The sequence below is a fragment of the Fonsecaea multimorphosa genome, assembly GCF_000836435.1.
Source record: "Fonsecaea multimorphosa CBS 102226 unplaced genomic scaffold supercont1.49, whole genome shotgun sequence".
NCBI classification, from domain to species: domain Eukaryota; kingdom Fungi; phylum Ascomycota; class Eurotiomycetes; order Chaetothyriales; family Herpotrichiellaceae; genus Fonsecaea; species Fonsecaea multimorphosa.
Window position 1 is genome coordinate 1 of NW_015971683.1, and position 17,554 is coordinate 17,554.

At 54.7% G+C, this 17,554-nt stretch overlaps 7 protein-coding genes across 7 annotated transcripts; 1 reads left to right on the forward strand and 6 right to left on the reverse strand.

Annotated features, from left to right (window-relative positions):
* Window positions 1-612: 612 nt before the first annotated feature.
* Window positions 613-1,638, reverse strand: Z520_12169 (uncharacterized protein; the record flags this gene model as incomplete). The annotated part of the gene is made up of 1 exon (XM_016782656.1): window positions 613-1,638. The coding sequence occupies one exon, from the start codon at window positions 1,636-1,638 to the stop codon at window positions 613-615; it is 1,026 nt and encodes a 341-aa protein (XP_016626208.1).
* A 324-nt stretch (window positions 1,639-1,962) lies between these two features.
* Window positions 1,963-3,489, reverse strand: Z520_12170 (uncharacterized protein; the record flags this gene model as incomplete). Its single annotated transcript, XM_016782657.1, has 2 exons — window positions 1,963-3,051; window positions 3,121-3,489. 2 exons carry the CDS (start codon window positions 3,487-3,489, stop codon window positions 1,963-1,965), a joined length of 1,458 nt encoding a protein of 485 aa, XP_016626209.1.
* A 413-nt stretch (window positions 3,490-3,902) lies between these two features.
* On the reverse strand, window positions 3,903-4,262 carry Z520_12171 (uncharacterized protein; the record flags this gene model as incomplete). The annotated part of the gene is made up of 2 exons (XM_016782658.1): window positions 3,903-3,974; window positions 4,053-4,262. The coding sequence occupies 2 exons, from the start codon at window positions 4,260-4,262 to the stop codon at window positions 3,903-3,905; spliced, it is 282 nt and encodes a 93-aa protein (XP_016626210.1).
* A 2,357-nt stretch (window positions 4,263-6,619) lies between these two features.
* Z520_12172 (uncharacterized protein) lies at window positions 6,620-7,453 on the reverse strand (the record flags this gene model as incomplete). The annotated part of the gene is made up of 1 exon (XM_016782659.1): window positions 6,620-7,453. One exon carries the CDS (start codon window positions 7,451-7,453, stop codon window positions 6,620-6,622), a length of 834 nt encoding a protein of 277 aa, XP_016626211.1.
* A 3,541-nt stretch (window positions 7,454-10,994) lies between these two features.
* Z520_12173 (uncharacterized protein) lies at window positions 10,995-11,895 on the reverse strand (the record flags this gene model as incomplete). The annotated part of the gene is made up of 2 exons (XM_016782660.1): window positions 10,995-11,432; window positions 11,521-11,895. 2 exons carry the CDS (start codon window positions 11,893-11,895, stop codon window positions 10,995-10,997), a joined length of 813 nt encoding a protein of 270 aa, XP_016626212.1.
* A 3,689-nt stretch (window positions 11,896-15,584) lies between these two features.
* Z520_12174 (uncharacterized protein) lies at window positions 15,585-15,959 on the forward strand (the record flags this gene model as incomplete). The annotated part of the gene is made up of 1 exon (XM_016782661.1): window positions 15,585-15,959. One exon carries the CDS (start codon window positions 15,585-15,587, stop codon window positions 15,957-15,959), a length of 375 nt encoding a protein of 124 aa, XP_016626213.1.
* A 53-nt stretch (window positions 15,960-16,012) lies between these two features.
* On the reverse strand, window positions 16,013-17,023 carry Z520_12175 (uncharacterized protein; the record flags this gene model as incomplete). Its single annotated transcript, XM_016782662.1, has 1 exon — window positions 16,013-17,023. The coding sequence occupies one exon, from the start codon at window positions 17,021-17,023 to the stop codon at window positions 16,013-16,015; it is 1,011 nt and encodes a 336-aa protein (XP_016626214.1).
* Window positions 17,024-17,554: the final 531 nt, after the last annotated feature.

Consider the following 17,554-nt stretch of genomic DNA (forward strand, 5'->3'; position numbering starts at 1 on the left):
CCCAAAAACGTCAAAATATCGACGCCAAAGAAAAAAAGGGGCGCCCAACGGACCGACGGGGGAGATATCGAGTACTTAATCTAATTGAAGTGACATTTTGTAGATAGATTAAAGTGGGTGGTACATGTCCATCATAGCTACCTAGTCGGTGCCTAGGTACCTGGGTACTGCAGTATACTGTAAAGCTAATGGGTGGAAAAATTGGTGGGATGGATCGGGGGGGTTTTTTGGCTAGGGGGTGCTGTAGCTTGATACCTATGGGTAGGCACCTAGCTAGGTCTTATGATTGGGGGTGAGTGGGTAAGTGCGCCTAGAAAGCGGTACTGATCCGTGCCCTTACGCACAGGTTATAGGTGTCTAGGTAAACAACGTGCAACCCAGGTAAAGGAACTGGGTATGGAAAGCGCTGAGAGTGCCGACACCCCCTATTTACACTGCCTTAGGTAGGCTAGGCTCCTTCTAGGGCAGCCGTCAGGGCCCCAGGCTTGAAATTAGGCGCCCCTCGCCCCCTAAGATTCATGAATCATGGGGAACTTTAGGCGTAGTACTGAAAGATTAAGAAAGGGGAGGTATTAACACCTTCCACAAAAGCTACCTAGGCAAGCTAACAAATCAACTCCCAGGCTGGTCGACCCGATACAGCAGCTCGGCCACATTGAACCAGCCTTCGTATTCGATCTCGTCCCTCGTCTCGTCCAGGTCGTAATGATAGTGTCCGCCCTTTGTGGTCTCTCTATCCCCATTCCCACCCGCGGCGACACCTTCGGGAGAGACAGTGAAGCAGTGGGTGTGTTCCATGCGCAGGGCCAACCCCCCGTCGTGGCCCGAGTGCAACACGCTCAGGCACACCAAGGGCGGCTCCTCGGCCGCAAAGGACATGTCAAAGTACCGCAGCCACCTGTCGACGTCGGCCCGCGAGGTGAAGGGCTGGGTCGGGAAATCCGGCATGACGTGCAGCTTGGCCGTGCCCTTGTTGATCAGAAACACCCCGCCCAGCGAGATCAGTTTGTCCCCAAAGGCGGCCTGCAGAGCGTGCTGGATGGTCGCCGTGAAGTTGAGCGGACCGCTGCGCGACCGCGCGGTGACGTGCAGACACTCGCAGGGCACGCCGTCGGAGCAGAACAGATTGCACATGAATGCGAAACCCGTGCTCTCTTGCGGGATCGGGGCGCAGCACACCGTGTCTGCGGCGGTGATCTTCGCATAGTGCGTGCGGTTGCGGACTGAGTCGGCGGCCCCTCCACCCTGGCCGGCGGCGGTCCCATACGCAAAGTTGGGCATGAGCTCCGAGTTTTGGCCCAGCACATAAAAGGGCCCAGCGCCCGCGCCGAGCAAGAAGCCTGTCGAAGGGGACATGTCGACCTGCCGAGCGATGGCGGCCAGGTCATACTTCTTGGTCAAGTTCGGCGATGGAGCGAGGTTCGGTGGCCCGCCCACGTCGACGATGCGAGTAGAGCCGCCAAGTCCCGGTCCCGCCAGGTGATAAGGCGCAGCTGTCAAGTCCGGAGGAGTGGCCATTGAACAGGAGGAGACAGCGAAGTTGGAGGAGAGACCCGAAGCGATGGCCTCAGCGAGAGACGCCAGCGAAGGCGGCGACAGCGCAACCTTCTTTACCTGCCATGGATTGTGCGAAGCCATTCCGGCAGATGTCGTTGCTTGCAGCGGAGAAACCTGTAGTGGACGCAAGCAGCCTACCTGATCAGTTGCAGAGATGTGTATCTTCTTCCAGAGTCAGAGGGAGACAGAGATGCGGCAACGCCTCACTGCTCTGAGCAAGTCTGGCAGTTGACCTCGGATGAAAATGGAACAACAATCTTCCGGCGCGCAATATACAAGGCAAGATGTGAAATACACCCGTCGACGCCATCGACAACAACATCAACACGATCACGGTATTCAGAGCAACTGCCATCACTAGTCACGGCAAATGGCCCCGAAGATACGGCAACAGTAGCCTCCACATCAACGTGATACCTCGACACTGACTGTGGGGTCCATCGAAGGCATTGCCGTAGGGATGGTCAGTGGGCTGTCTGGACAGTACAGAGACCGCAGCTGCTCCAACTCCGAGACGACTCGATGCAGCCCTCGATAGCGGCAGGAGAAGATGGCTCGTTCCAACGACACGTAACAGCCGTTGTGTTTGGACCCTGTCTTGGTGGCCTTGATGATGCACTGGTTCGCACGCCGGGAAAATCTCTGTCCAGATTCATGATAGATTTGGGTAATGTTGACGTCCAAGGCAGGCACCATGACCGAAATCCTTCCTTCGGAAACGCGCACATATTTGGCGCGAGAGGACCTTGGCTCTGAGATCTTTGGACCTGTTGGTCCACGCTGTCCGGGATTGTCCTCTTCTCCTGTACCGCTGCGTCGACGAGCCCAAGTACGAGGGCGCCTAGGCCGGAGTGTCATTGAGAAGGGAGGAAGCGCATCTGCGCGTGCACGCCGAGTCCTTGAAGGAGTCGGGGCACAGGACCTGCTAGCCTCTCGTGCCATTTGGCAAGGAGAAACCGCCGGCGTGCGTGCACGCCCAGGCCCTGGAGTTTGTGGGATGTCTTCTGCTGCCGCCGTGGCTGTGCTTGGAGTTTGTGGGATGTCTTCTGCCGCCGCCGTGGCTGTCCTTGGAGTTTGTAGGATGTTTTCTGCTGCAGCCGTGGCTGTCCTGGCAGTCGTCGTCTCCTGACTGGCTTCTTCAGGAATATCCGACAGATCCACTTCAGCGTCTGACATGTCTTCATGTTTCACCTGTGTGACGGGAACATCGTCCTGCTCTTGGCTTCGCTTGCGAATGACAGGAGCATCAGGGGAAGGACTCGGCATTGACTCGACCGCCAAAGAAAGGGCGGCATCCTCACCAGGGGAAGGACTCGGAATTGGCTCGACCGCCAAAGAAGAGGCATCATCCTCATGGGAAGGAGATCTTTTCAGAACTCCAACTTCCCCTGTGCGACAATTTGGGTCCCTGTGCGGCTTCCACCTGTACCCAGGGAGAGGGAACAACATCCGCGGCCGCCGTTGCTCGAGAGCATTGTGCTTGTCTCGCAAGATCTAGGAAGGCTATCAGCACATATCAATGGGTCAGCACTCACTGCCACCCCCAAATACTGGATTGCATACCGTTCTCTCTGCCTCGACGTCACGGTGAAAACGAGCAAAGGAAGCATCTTCGCACTCTCGACGTTCTCGGACCTCGTAGGGACAAGTTCGACCACGACGCACAAGCACGGCGTCGTCCTCGGCCCGCTGCTGCACCAGCTCTCTGAACTGGCGGGCACCTCTTTCCTCGACAACATTCAGGACCTGGATGCGAAAATCAGTCTCATATTGCGACCCAGGCTCGCCCCCTCGCGGAGGCAGCCGAGGTGGCACTGCAAGGCCACCGCGTGGTATAGGGTTGGTTGAGGACTCGTCGTGTGTAGGCACGAGGCTTTCCAAGAAATCCGTCATCCAGGAATCTGGCAAGCTGCTCTGATATGACATGGACATTGTTTCAACCGAGACTTCAAGGGGAAGATAAAATAACGTGGCAGGAAACGATAGACGGCTGTCCAACCCTCAGAGCAGGACGGTAGATATGATCTGCGATGTGCTAGATCTTGGAAGGATTCGATTAGGTTTATAAGGCAGGTCGCATGGGCTGAAGGCTTCTCAGCGATATAAAGGTTCGGATCTGGGGAGATGGGTTGGGGCCACTGGGGGTTTCTTCAGACAAATATGGCGCGGAATCAATGGAACAGGTGAAGATGACAGCATAACAGCACGGCCGCAGCAAGTGTCGGCCAATTCTTTATCTCTCTTGAGAGTCCATGGTGCTGTCATGCTCTTGGAGGGGCTGTATAGCTCCCTCACTCCAGCCTTGACGCCAGGATCGGTCCCTGACATGGCTTCCCGATCACCTCCTAGTCCCGAAACTCATCTTTCAGATAGTCTGCACAATAGCCGATCTCTTTTCCCCCTCCACTGCGAGCGGCCTGCCACTTCAGTCCAGTTAGAACACATCTCTCCATATCGAATGCCGTTGGTGGCTTACGTTTTCACCCTTTCTAGACCATTTTGAAAATGGTGTCTTTTTCTTGTGCGGCCCGTGGTGACCGTAGATACTGGATGAGGTGCTCGACGCGGAAGTAAACCCAGATTAGCGGCAAGCAGGCTCCGCCGATCAGTCCAACGAAGGGACCCAGAATGATGATCAGAATAGCGGCGACCTTCTCGTAAGCCCAGGAGACTCGGCTCCGCTGGTGCAAGATCTCGTCCTCCATGATGGAGTCGCCTTGGCTAGATTCCGGAGTCATGGGGCCTGTGTAAAAGTCGAGTCACTGAAAGCCCATGTGCTAGATATGTTCACCCCACTGTGTTTGGACTTTGGAGCACTGTGAGGCAGTGAAATGAGGTCGGAGCTGGATCTTGGTCGACGTGGAACTCCGCAACTATTGGGTTCTTACGACGTCCTCGTATTGCACAACCCTTTGGTCGAACTAGTTGATCTCGATGGACCGGAGTGCGCAAAATCTTCCCATATCCCCCGTGCAATCGGCGAGGTCGGGATCTCTTGACGCCTTCAAACTGCAGAAGCTCGTCTTGTACTAATTTATTGGACCATTTTCTCCAGCGCGGGGTTTGATCTGTCAGTGGCGCTTGGCTTGGCCTTCAAGAGGCAGGTGGCTACCATGAGCGTGGACCTTATTGGTACTGCCGCTGGTTTGCTGTGCGAGTTGCTCGTACAGGTAGCCCAACTCGACTTCCGGTCTTGGGAAGACCTGGTCATGGCGGTTTGTTGAGTAGCAAGGGGCCGAGAGGGCCCTTTTGGCGTGACCAGGGTTCTTGGATTGATCGGACAGATTGACCTGCCAACTTTTCTTCGCATGTGCCTCTTCTCTGCTCAACAAGGCCAAGCTTCAGAGCGCCCACGGCATCTTCTGGTGGGCTGGATGCAGTATTTTCTGTCGATTGTGGTAGAGTTTGCCTTTGACGTGCACGGCTCTTTGCCTGATAGGCCGAAAGTCCTAGCAAGCAGCTGGTCCCTGCCCTTTGTCGGGGCTCTATCCTTCGCTATTGAGCGCCACGCCTAGAGGCCAAGTGGAAGACATGAGCTGAGGCTGCAGCAGAGGCTGCAGCAGTGGACAGCGTCTCGCAGAGCCGTGGGTCTTGATGACACTTGAAAATGGTCAACTGAGTCGTAGCTCATGCGTGCTCGCATTTTCTCGCATTTCCCAGGCAGCTGAGAGCTGCCGCCATCCTGGTGTAACCTGAAGCGTCAACTGTTTTTGAACTCCGACATTCCACCCCGGCTGGAACAAGGGTGATTTGGCCAATAGCCTCACTCAGCCTTAGCCAGTCGACATTTCAAGCGCCCCGGCTCCATTGTTCATGGCATGTCGCCCTTCACCAATCAGATATCCGTGCCTATGCCTGGCGGTGGAGTTCCAGCAGCCAAAAATGACAAGTCAGGTGTGAGCATCGCAAGGGTCGAGTGTCTAGCGAATGCCCTTGGGCGAGAATCAATGCCCATTGGATCATCGGGACATTCATTGGCAAGACCGTGCCGCAATTCCTCCACAGCTCCCGCTCAAGGCGGACGGACTGACACTCAGGCCGCTCGACCACTGTCTATGCTATTGTTCAGCAGCCGGACAGAAAATACGCAACAGCGTTTCCCCTTTCGTTTTCCTCATATGGAGAGAGCCAATTGTGTGCCGGTAGACGGCGAACCGAGGAAAGCAACTTAGGATACTGGAGCTAGTATCAGTCATTACGCAATCTCCTAGACCGCAACTTACTCGAAAATAGACCGCAGCCACCAGGTGGCAGACGGAACAAAGAAGTCTATCCAGGGGATAGCAATCCGAGAAAATACGGAGACGACATCTCCTTTGTGCTCGAAGTCGGTAGCGCCAGTGCACCAGAGCAGAGCGAAGCGAAGCAACGGCGACATTGTGTGGGGGAGGGAATGGTCATTCGCACGCTATTGAAGCTGCCTTGCTGTACTCCAACTTGACCGACCTTGTGGCGTGGCTTAGAAACCATCCTGGAACAAAAGCAAAAGGAATATGCTTCGTTGATGCAGAATACAATGTCCCGGAGGCGGCGGAGTCCTCACTCCGTCTTGCAGCCTGATACTGACAGGTGGACATATCTCTACGCATTTGCTTCCTGGCCAATTCTCCAGCAAGCATCCTGGGTCGAACATCCACTTGAAGCAGGAGGCGGTTCCGTAGAGAGACAGAACACGAAGTGTTGAGGTCCCCGCATCAACTCTGGCTAATGACCAGCCTATCCGCTGGATGGATCCTCTGTTGACATCAGCGAAGTGCCATAGACCCGAGAGTCATGCAATCACCAGGAGCAGATGTATGCAGAGGCATCCTGGCCACGGCTGAACCTGCCGTGTTTCGTCCTGTTAACCGCTGGTTCCGTTCGGACAGCTGAAGATCTCTGCCATTCTAAGGATTGGCAGACTGGCAGACAGACAGGAGAACAGCTGCATGCTGTTTAGTAGCTCGCTGTCGATGGGAGAAGTACACAATTTGCGATTAATCCAGGCCTATCAAAGACCCCTTTCCGATGGCCTCTCGGTAGGCTGTGCAAGTCGTGCTTCTGCCCAAGGCTGCTCTGGCGGTCAATTCGGCTGCAACCCCTGCCTCTCCAGCCAAGTGTCCATCCATTCCTCGTTCCAGTTGTGGTCACACGCGTAATCAATCATCTCCCCACAGGGGCGACTAGCTTCTGCCTCCTGGAACCAGATGTGCTTGTTGAACTCTTGGAACGAATGGTAGAACTCGGTTGAATCTTCCGTCTCTTTGTTGAGCCTGTAAAGCTGGAAGATTTCCATTGCTGGGACACCGTCGTCATCCATGCTCATTCGAACATTCATGATTTTCCCCGGTACAATCGTGGTAGGATCACTGTCTGAGGCGCGTTGACCCTTTTGGCGTACCGAAACTCTGCGCCAGATCTCGGACTTGTCTGCTATCTCGCTTCGGTGGAAGAGTACCAGAAAGAACCGGCTCACTTGAATCTCTTGGCCGAGTCTGCCGGTCTGGATTTTCAGGAGGGTTGCAGGGTGGTGCAGGCGATGGAGGTCCATTTGAAAGAGGGTTTTGACCAGAATCTGTAAGCCTGGCAGTTTGGACAAGTGACAGACTGAGTCTCTCACAGCAGAGAGCACACTTGCGAACGGCCAGATACGGCTCCGATCCTTCTGATCGCCAGAGTGGTGCAGCTCCAGGTCTTCGTTGACTCTGTCATCGTTGGCATTTACCACCAGGCAGTGTAGGACCGAGATGAAGAAAGTCAGTTGTGGATGTTCAGAGGAAGGGTAGAAGGCGACAGTGTTAGTAGGAGTCCAACCCTCAATTTGGAGGACTTGAAAGGCCGTAGCCGGTGTAGCTGGTGTGGTTGACCTCGCTTCTGTGCCTGGGCGAGGAATACTTTCGGAGTGCGAGGCTTCCATGGCGTCGGGGGTCATTCAGGCTTAATGGCAGGAGTTTCCGTGGCGGTGACTGCTTTGTTGCAACCGAGCGATGTTAAGGTGAGGCAATTCAGATAGATCTTCCTGTGGTAAACGAAGAGCAGGTTGATGAGGTGGAAAGGCAATGCTGATGACACAGGTCCTTTGGGAGGATGTGGTTTTAGAGAACGGCGAGGTCGATCCGAAAGGCAAGGATGCCAGAGAAGTGGAGAGAGGTAACCGATAGCCAGTAGACGCTGGTGGATGCTCTGTGTAGAGGAGTGATAAGGGATGAGTGATGCAAGATGAGACGTGCAACTTTGAAGATGTGAGACGTGAGTTGCGCATGCCAGGGAACGCAAGTCATTTGTCACCACTGGCCTGATGGGAGCAATCCATACTAGAACAAGCAGGAATCAACCAGGCAAAGCAAGGAGAGCAGAGGAGACAGAGATGAGAGGGAAGACATGGGAAGACAGGGGAAGACAGGGGAAGACAGGGGAAGACAGCCAGATGGTGGGGATGATGGCTTCATTGAACTCAACTGCGGTCGCAGGAAGGTGACTGCGCTGGCTGCGCTGGCCGTCGACCTGGCTGCGACTGCGATGGTCGCTGGGTCACCAACCTCATCACCCTCAACATCTCACCACCTCACCACCTCACCGTCCTCATCTCCTTGACCTCGGCGGCCGCATCTTTACCATGCTGGCTACTTACCCTGCTTACCTACCTTGACACCCGTGTCCATCACCCTTGCAAGTGCTTCCAGGGGTCAACTCAGCCTTGCGGGACCAGCGAGACACAAGGCTCCAGGCTGAAAGGGGTCAGGACTCGGTGTCACACAAGCCATGTCTTCTGGATACCTGTATGTGCTTTGCCCGTAAGATATGGTACAACAGTGACGCAGTGGTAGATGTAGTCTGCACTACAATTAAACGTCTTGGTCGGCTGCTCCCATGTATGAGATGAGGTCTTGGTAGGCAGAGAGCACCTCCAGCACGGGCTCCATGACTCGAAAGCTCCTTAGGTACCTACCTAGGTAGGTACCTAGGTAGTTAGAGGGCTCTGCACCAGCCTAACAACAATTGACACCCCAGCTGTAAACCTTGCGATGACCACTTCTACCTAGTTGGCCCGGTGGCTTCCGTTGGGCCATTAGGCGGCGGCCGAAACTTCATCTTCGGGGCACCTGGGCAGTGAAAGCCAAATCACAACAAATAAAATGGGGCCTGGGGGCTCATGAGAAGCAACGGAGCATGCCCCGGCCCAGTACGATAGGTAGTTAATCAATTGAATATCCATCCAGTAAACTTCGTGATGGCATCTCTGCATCCGGATTTGCATTGACACCTCGCATGCTGCAAGCCTCCGCCTCACTTTGGAGCACCTACAAAGTGAGAATTTCCCCTTCTTTTCTTCGAAGTTCGAGGCGACTGGCGGGGACTGGCATGGAGTGCATGAGACGAAGCAGAGCAAGCACAGTAAGCACAGCAAGCAAGCTGCCTGGTAGCCAGTTAAGTCAGTGAGGCACCTTGGGCAGCTACTATGCCTATGTATTATTATTTGACTTGGACTCCAGGGGGAGCTTTGCCTACCTAGGTACCTAAGGTAGTTTCCTTAGTTTGTTGGCTCGCTGCGGCAAAGCCGGGAAGTCTGAGTTGATCAACCCTGGGGTGGTCAGAGTGTACCTAGCGAGCTAGGTAGGTAAGAGTTACAGTGGGAGAGAACGGAGTCGAGGGGGCGGCTGCCTGCGCATTTCCAGTTGGCGTGGGGCCTATGCCCACCTGCACTTTTCACTCCGAGTCCCTCCCTGCGCTGCTTCCTGCCTGCCGCCTGCGCCAACAAATCCCCACCACCACCACCATCTTTGCTTAACCCAACCACCTAGTACATTACCTCCCGTCCTGCGTACGAACAAAAAGACCCAAATTACCAGGCCAAGTCCATTGCCATCGACGCCTCCTCCTTCTACCCTGCGTATGCCTGGACACGAGACTCTCTCCCCCCTCACCACAACTACCGGACATGGGTCTCAACTTGCCAAAGCACCGTCCTGACACTGAGGTAAGTGGCGCTCAAGCAGGAGGTTGGGCTGAGAGCTTCATTGGCCCTGCTGCGCGGGGGGCTAGCTTGCTCGACTCGAAGCTGGTTATGGTGGGAAAGCTGGACTGGAAGCATACCCAAACGACACAGGTTAAGCCAGTCAGGACGCCATCGTTGAAGAGGAGGATGGTGATGGTGAAGCGGACTTGACAACAGCCACCTTGTCTCGTCAAGGTTTTTCATTCGCAAACCACTAATCGCTTTCAACTTTGCATGACGCGGTTCTCACGCCAGGCAAGGGGGCCAGCAGGCAGAGGAAGCTATGAGCCAGTGAGCAGCATCAAGTGACTTGTCAATTCCCTCCCGCTTCACCCCTTCGACCGGCCTTGACCTCCTATTTTCTGCAAACCGGATTGACTAGTTGGGCGGCAGCGCACCAGCCTCGTATTCATGCAGTCGCGTACATTTGCCAACGGAAAGGGCGGGACAATCAGGCCACTGTCGCCCGCCAAACCACGTCGCGACCATGAGCCATGTATGTGAGTTCTACCGTGCCTCTCCATCTGGGGAATGTGATCCATGCTCACATATGGCATCAGCACCGTATCCTTGATTGACGGCCGCATCAATGTTGAACGAATTGAGACCATCGGTTGCATGAGACGTCCCAAAGGTAACCATATCAGCCGCGTGGGTGTGCGGACATCCGAAAACTACGACAAGGTTGAACGATAAAGGTACATACCTAGGTACCTCCGGAAGTACCAGACACCTACCGAGTCACCGAGCAATCCTGGGAACCTCGATACCCAGAATATCACGATTCCTCCCGGGGGAACGAGGGAAGAACAACTCTGAGTTCCACATCCACGTTGACTTTCGCCTTTGATCGCTCGATCGCTCGATTTGCTCGATTTGCTCGATCTTGGTCGATTGCTAACCAGCCCACCCCTACTCGCGCTACACTGTGATGCAACTCACGACTCGACCCAATGCATAGCTAGGTAGCTAGCGACCTATCCAGAGCCCCCGGAGCTAGTCCAGACGGCTTTCGTCATGACTGGTAGCCACCTGCCATCAGCAATGCCCGGTCTAGCATCCGGCGCTACGACGGACATTCATCATCACGAGAGGACAGGAGAGGAAGGCGGAGTACCTCGTAGAGAGCTGCAATACACCTGGTCAACTGCTTTCCAAGTTGCGTTGCGAAGCTGAGGCAAAAGACTCTTGCCGGCCAAAAGACGAACTTTTCACGAGGCCAAAATCAGCCTGTGGCTCAAGTTACATACATGAAGGACACATTGTACCGGGCAGACAAAGCCAACAACCAACATCAACCGAGAAAGCCCGGTTCTATACCATATGTTGATGGCCTAACATCCCTCAAAATGGTGAAAAGACATATAAAAACCCGAAAGTCAAGCACACCTCCACCAGCTTAAAGTCATTCCATGTCAAAGCTGCCGCCTCCCCGCCCCATTTTCTCATAGATCAATGCCTCCTAAGCCATCTCCATATTACCTTTCATCAGATACATGCATTTCTCCATTTTGGCCAGTAGGAAGGATAAGTCGTCACGGTACGAGACCCAGATCCGAAGCCTATTGTCGACGTCTCGTTCCACCCGTAGAGCATTCAGGAACACGTCGGTTTTGCGATGGAGCCCGATGACTTCGTACACGTCGTCAATGTTTGCGTCTTGGACGTACTCGTCGCCCTTGGCCGCTTCCATGACGCGCTGGTGGAGGTACTCGGAAGCCGTGCCTGTCATGGACGCGGCCAGGGCGCCATGGACGGCGTCCAATTGTCGTGACCACGAATCCAACAACCTACCCGGCGGCAATTCGTCCGGGAGAGTGGCGGGATAAAGCCACAGCAGGAGACTGAGCGAGTCGTAGGTCTCCCACATCTTTTTCAATAGCTTCATCAGACATGCGGGCTTTTCGAGACAAGGTAAAACTGTAGTGTCAGCAGTGGCGCGACTTTCTGGGGGCTTCGGAAAGAAAAGAAGGGTCTGGTAGCATTACCCCATAGGTGTTGGTGATTTCCTCGTCCTGAAGAGGGTTGATTCCTCGATCTGGCCCAGAAAACTCAACCGCCATGAAGAGCAGGCCGCCCCAGTGGGCAAGTCGCACCGACACGGGTCCATTGCCCGCCAGCTCGGCCGGTCGGTCAAAGTGATGGAAACCCGTATCAGCCGTTCCGCCATTGTGCCAGGTTCTAAAGTCGATACTGACGATGGACCGGGCCGGCACGACCACGACGTGGTTCCGTCGCCGGTCAACGGCGTTTCGACCCGACAAAAGCGCCTGATAGAACTGGTCTGAAAGAAACGACACGTGCAGCATGTGGTCGACCCGGCCTTGAAAGTATGCCTCTGGGCTCGTGGCGACAAAGTCCATGGTTGAAGCGGATGTTTGGCCTGTATGGGGTGTAGGAGACTCTGTTGTCACTGTTGAATTTGAGGGGGATTAGGAACGAACGACGACAAGGGGAGCAAGCCAGATGGAAGAAGACGGGAAGGGGCAGATGAGAGGTACCAAGGAGGAGACAGAGAGGTCACTGCGAGGAAGGAAAGGAGATGTCTGGATCGCTTTGCAAGGAAGAAGGAGAGGAGAAGGACGAGGATGGGATGGGATGAGGGTTAGCGAGAGGTAGAAAGAGGCAGAGAAGGAGGAGGAGGAGGAGGAGGAGATGTAAATACATACCCACCAGCGGTAGCGACGATAGGTCGACCAAGCGGCTGCATCCCTGGCGGCTCTGATCATATCAGTCACATTTCATTCAGTCATTCAACTCACTCGATCATTCATGCATTCATGCATTCTTGCATCCGCGTCTGCACCTCCCACCTCCCACCTCCACCTCCTCGTCCTCGTCCATCGGCATTCTCCTTTGAACCGCAGTAAATCTGCAGATTCCCTGCTTCGGCGAAGCTTGGACCCTCACTAGCCGACAACAGTCTTTACTCAAACTGCCCTGTCGACCCGCCATCATCAACACCTGCAGCACTCTCCGGCTCGCCTGGGTTGGATGTGAGCGTCAATTTGATGCCACCACCGCTCTGCATCCCACAATATCCAAACACATGTCAAGATCTGCACACACGGCAGGGGCAGGGAACAAGGCAAAGGAGACCGCTGGGGGCGGGGCGGAAGAAGGGGAGTGGAGGGGGGAAAGAAACCAACTTTTCTCTCGCAATGGATCAGAAGGGCACTCTCACCCCAAGGAGTACGAGTAACACAACATCCAGAGACTAAATTCCAACCCAGAGGCTAAACGGGCCTCGCGGATCCTGACTGGTGCCCGACCGCCACTTGCACGCATGCCACGGCAGGTGTGGGAAAAGGCAGTAGAAAAGCATCCATCGAGAGGGCGTAGGTGGAAAATGAAAAGGGCCGCCTCTGGATCAAGCCTATCGTGTACCTCGTAGTGTGCCAGACTCCTGCGCCAACGTTGTGTAACCACACCGAAAAACCTCCCCTCTTGGCACCACCGGGGTTGACGTCTTTGACGCCCTGGCAGCCTTTCTCTCAGGCTAGTGAGAAGCCCTCTCCTATTCCGGATGGCCAGAATAAAAGCACCGACAGGTCCATTCGGATTCCGGTCAAATCAAGACCGACAACTTGTCTAGCTGGCGTGCAAGCGACTCTGGGCCTCAAGTTTTCCTGGGCCTCGTGACAAGAGCTCTTTCGACGTTATTCAATCCTGTATTGGTAATCACTGCGCCGCACATGCGTGAGCTGGTCCCGGTCTTCTCTGTCTGTTGCTGCCCCCTCATGCGCCCGCCTTACTGTCCCAAGTGGAATAAGAATCTGCCCGTCGTCCTCACAGTCCAGAGAAGCGAAAACAAGCCTTGGGTAGATGGACATCTGTAATTCGGTTACTTTCGAGGAGCAAAGACGTGAATCCATGATTGTTGGGAACCCTGGTCTTATCGGGGAGACATGTTCGCCTGCTTTTACCAGTGTTGAAGAAAAGCAGCAGAAGCGAGGCAATCGACAGGCTGTTGGCAGGAGATAATTTCCGAATGTGTACGCAGCGCGTGAAGACATAGTAGATCTGAGCACCGGATGAGATGATGGTAACGAGGTAGTGCTTGCTCCATGGGATGGGCCTGCACGGCCGAGGAGGAGTGAACCCACAACATGCATACCATCGCCAGGTACATGATTCGGACCTTTTTATTTGATTTCTTTTTTAGCCCGATCGACGTGGGCGTTCACCCTGTCGTTGCCGTCGCCGGCAAGCAGGTGGCTGTGGTGGATCATTTGTCCCCGTGGAAGATGGCGTAGGACGGCGGATGGATGTTTTACAACCCATTTTCCTTTCAAGTTCTTGCATCGAAAGATTTCCTCGTTTGTATCTGCCATCGTATAGTCAGGTCGGTCGAAATAGTCTGCAAACTGGTCCAGTATTAGACTAGTCACCGTTGGCCTACACCCGAGTAGTAGAGACATACTCCTCGCAGGTGTGACACGTCAGGGCCTCCACGACGGGACAATCTCCGAGGATGTTGTCGAGCTTGCCATCTAGATGTTCAACATCGTGTGCAAGGCTGTAGAGCGGTCACGGACCCGTCTCTTTGTGAACCCGACGGTCATCCTCCGCTAGAGAAGCGAGGGTGGATGTAATTCTGAACAGTGAACCCCAGAAGCCGGCGTAGTCACTGTGCCAATAGAGCACTAGGCGAAGCAAAGCGTTGAGGGGGAGGTTTCAGAGGACTTGCCCATAGGACTGACGATGATGCATTGATGCCACGAAAGAAGACGCACGAGGTATGTTGGTATGGGTGCGGTGATGGTGGTCGTGTCGTTGTTGTCTCTCACCTACCAGCGCTCTCTAGATTGCTCTGATTACAAGGGGCAGCTACGCCCTTAACCAGATTCGAACCACCTGCAGCCACCACCCAGTGATTGATACATCGAGAGGAAGCCACGAGGGAAGACCAGAATCTAGAGGAAACTGCAATCGTCAAAATGGCATAGGCCAACAACGCAAAGGACCGGCGACACTGGTGGCGGCGCGAGCACCAGCAGCGACCATTTTGTGAGGCGGATCGAAATCGGGGCTAAACGTCAGTTGGTGCGGAACGTGGATGCGGGTGGTAGTCAGAGGTCCTGGTCCTTGAGCTTCACGGCCCTAGCTTGGAAGACTTGGTTCAGTGTTGCGGTGGCAGACTTTCTCTCAAGACGATGTTGATGCTGGCTGACCAGCTCCTTCGACGAATAGAACTGCTGCCTTCACTTCATTATCTGCACAAAGACATCATTCCCCGAAACTTCCTTCTGAGGACAGGAGGCCACAGTTTCGATCGACAACCGGTTGCTTGAGCAGCAGGATCAGTCGAAGATCTGTACGGACTCTGCAGGCGAGTTTCCGTGGCGGCAGCTGGCACAAAGCCGGTTGGGTACCAAAGAAGCAGAGGAGAAAATGACGGTCGACGTGTAACGACACAGCGAAATGCAGGAGAGAGAGATTCTTGGTCGGACTGAGCGAAGGAGGGAGGTGCCGGTCCGCCTTCCTGTATAACACAACCGGCTTTCTGAGGGAAATCGGCAAGACGCGAGATTGGACCTTCCAGCAGATGTTGTATCACCCGGGCTTATCCATCCAGCACAATTGCAATCGAACACGGGGTTCAACTGCGGCTGTATTGGAAATGAAGCCTTGCTCGTCGCTTCGGAGTCGCAATCCCAACCGGCTAAAACCTGCCGGGCGACGTAGGATTCCAGGCTGAGGCCGTGCATCCACCAATGATAGACATCCACCTTGCAAGAAGCCTTGGCGGTGTTGTCCATCTCAGCCTGATCATTTATCATCATCAGCCGACTCGCATCGCTTCTGAGCTCTCCCAGCATCTTTTCGTCATCGTCTTTCTCCTCTTGAAGAGCACCCATTCCATCTGAATCTTCATTTGTTTGCGGGTTTTCATCAAATCGTGTTGTCGGCTGGTCCGTTGCTTGTTGCTGCTTGTCACTGCTGCTCGCAATCACATATAATCAACGAGAGTCTCCGAATCAATCCCATCACAACTTCGACTCCTCCCAAGGCCACCCACCTATCCCCAGAAGCCACCCCCTCGCACGAAATGGCCATGATGACAGTGTATGAGGTCCAGTACAAGCGCCTGCCCGCCTTCCACGCAGCCATTTATATACACCGAGACGAGAAAGGCGGCTTCATGTACCACACCGTCGGTTCCCACACGGCGGGCTTTCGGTACGAAGCCTGTAAAAGCGAGCGACCCGAGAAGTCCAGGAGCCTGTATAAGATGTGGCCGAGGGGGAAAGTAGCACCGGAGGACTTGCCTCGAGTCGACTTGGTTTGTCAGAATGTGCCCGTACCTCGCATCCGAAGCATTTCCGGCGTGCGAATTGAGCGAGATTGCCGGCACTGGGTGCATCAAGCGCTTGGTGACTTGCGGACCGCAGGAGTTCTCCAGGAGATGAGCCGGACAAAGTGATGGTGGCGGTTTGAATGAGTCCAAGGACCGGGGGATAATGACAGCGAGGGCAATTACCATCCAATCTCATTTTCCAACATCAGCAGCCAGGCGTACTCGCTTGGATATGGGTCTAAGAATTTGCCTACCCAATGGTGCCAATCGTCCTCAAACCACCCACAGGCCATGATTGCTTGAGAATATTCCCAATAACTCGGATACCAACCTGCGAATTCCCAGTCCAGAAGGACAATCTCCAGTCCGGACTTGGGCTTGGCCCTGACCATGATATTCTTGGGTTGCAGGTCGCCGTGCGTAAGAGTCGGAGGGTGATCGCGGAACACCAGGGGAAGACTCTCCTGATAGAAACTGGCTTTCCCCTCGATGGCCTTTATAGCCTGGCATTTCTTAATGATTGCGTTGTTGAGTTCCATCTCCGTGGCGAAAGGCCCGCCGAGGCCTGGCAATTGATCCCCATGGCCACTCCAGAACAGGCCGTCGCGCAGCGGGATATCGTCGAGACTGCAAAATCCGTTTGGTGATTGAACGGCACGCATTCGACGCAAACATTCCCCGAGCTGGTTCGCAATCAGCTTCTTCTCCGAGGCGGTGAGATTGGGCCATAATGCGTGTAGCGTCTGACCATTCACTCGTTCCATGACGATGAAGTTCTTGCCCCGATCGTGATAGATGGCGTAAACGCGGGGGACTGGCATTCGGGCCCGGCTTTGCACAAACATCATCATTCGCCCTTCTTCAAGGTCAATGCCCTTGCCATACTTGACCACAAAATGAGGGCCCACCGTAACGACCTTTGCGGTGAGGCGCTCTGACAAGACCCCTCGAGATCGTTCAATGTCTTTTGTCGTGGGCAGCCTCGCCGGCAACTCGGTCGCGGAGGCATAGTATGGGATCGATATGGAAAATGGCTGGGCCTGTGTCACCTCAGGCTTGAGTGTGCGTGGGCAACTGGGGCGTCGGAAAAGATGCGAGGACTGCCGGCAGAATTGGAGAAGCAGTGTCGCAGGGAGCAGCACCAGCATCACAATCCGAGAGGCCAGACTTCTCGCTTCCATCATGGCCATCGTGAATCTGCTCGAAACACAGCAACACGGCCCAAAGGCTCATCGACTCCATGTTGATCCGGAGAAGCTCGTACAGGGCCACGAGTCCATGTGACAAGAGGTTGATGCAGGTCCCAATTTCTCGCCGAGTCGCCAATTAGTTGGTGGGGGCCGATCTGGGCAGCCCACGCAACCTTGGAAGTGACACAGTCACCCAGGCCGGTACCGCAGTCTCATCCTCCCGCAGTCTCATCCTTCCGCAGTCTTTCTCCCTTCCCACTCCTCATCGGCCCCCGACGACGTGCCAACCCCGTAATGATCGATGCGCGCCTGCCGTTCGTCTCCAAAGTCCTTATGCAGCTGATGCCTTGACCCATACTCTAACCCGCTACGAGAGAACAGACCGCTCAATGAAAGAATGGCGTCGAACTTGGAGACGTCGAAAAGTCGGTGCGCTGGAGCTGGAAGAGACGAGGCAGCAGCAATGTCTTGCAACAGCTTGCAAGGGCGCTGAAACAATCCATGACCTCTCAACGTCCCCAAATACGTACG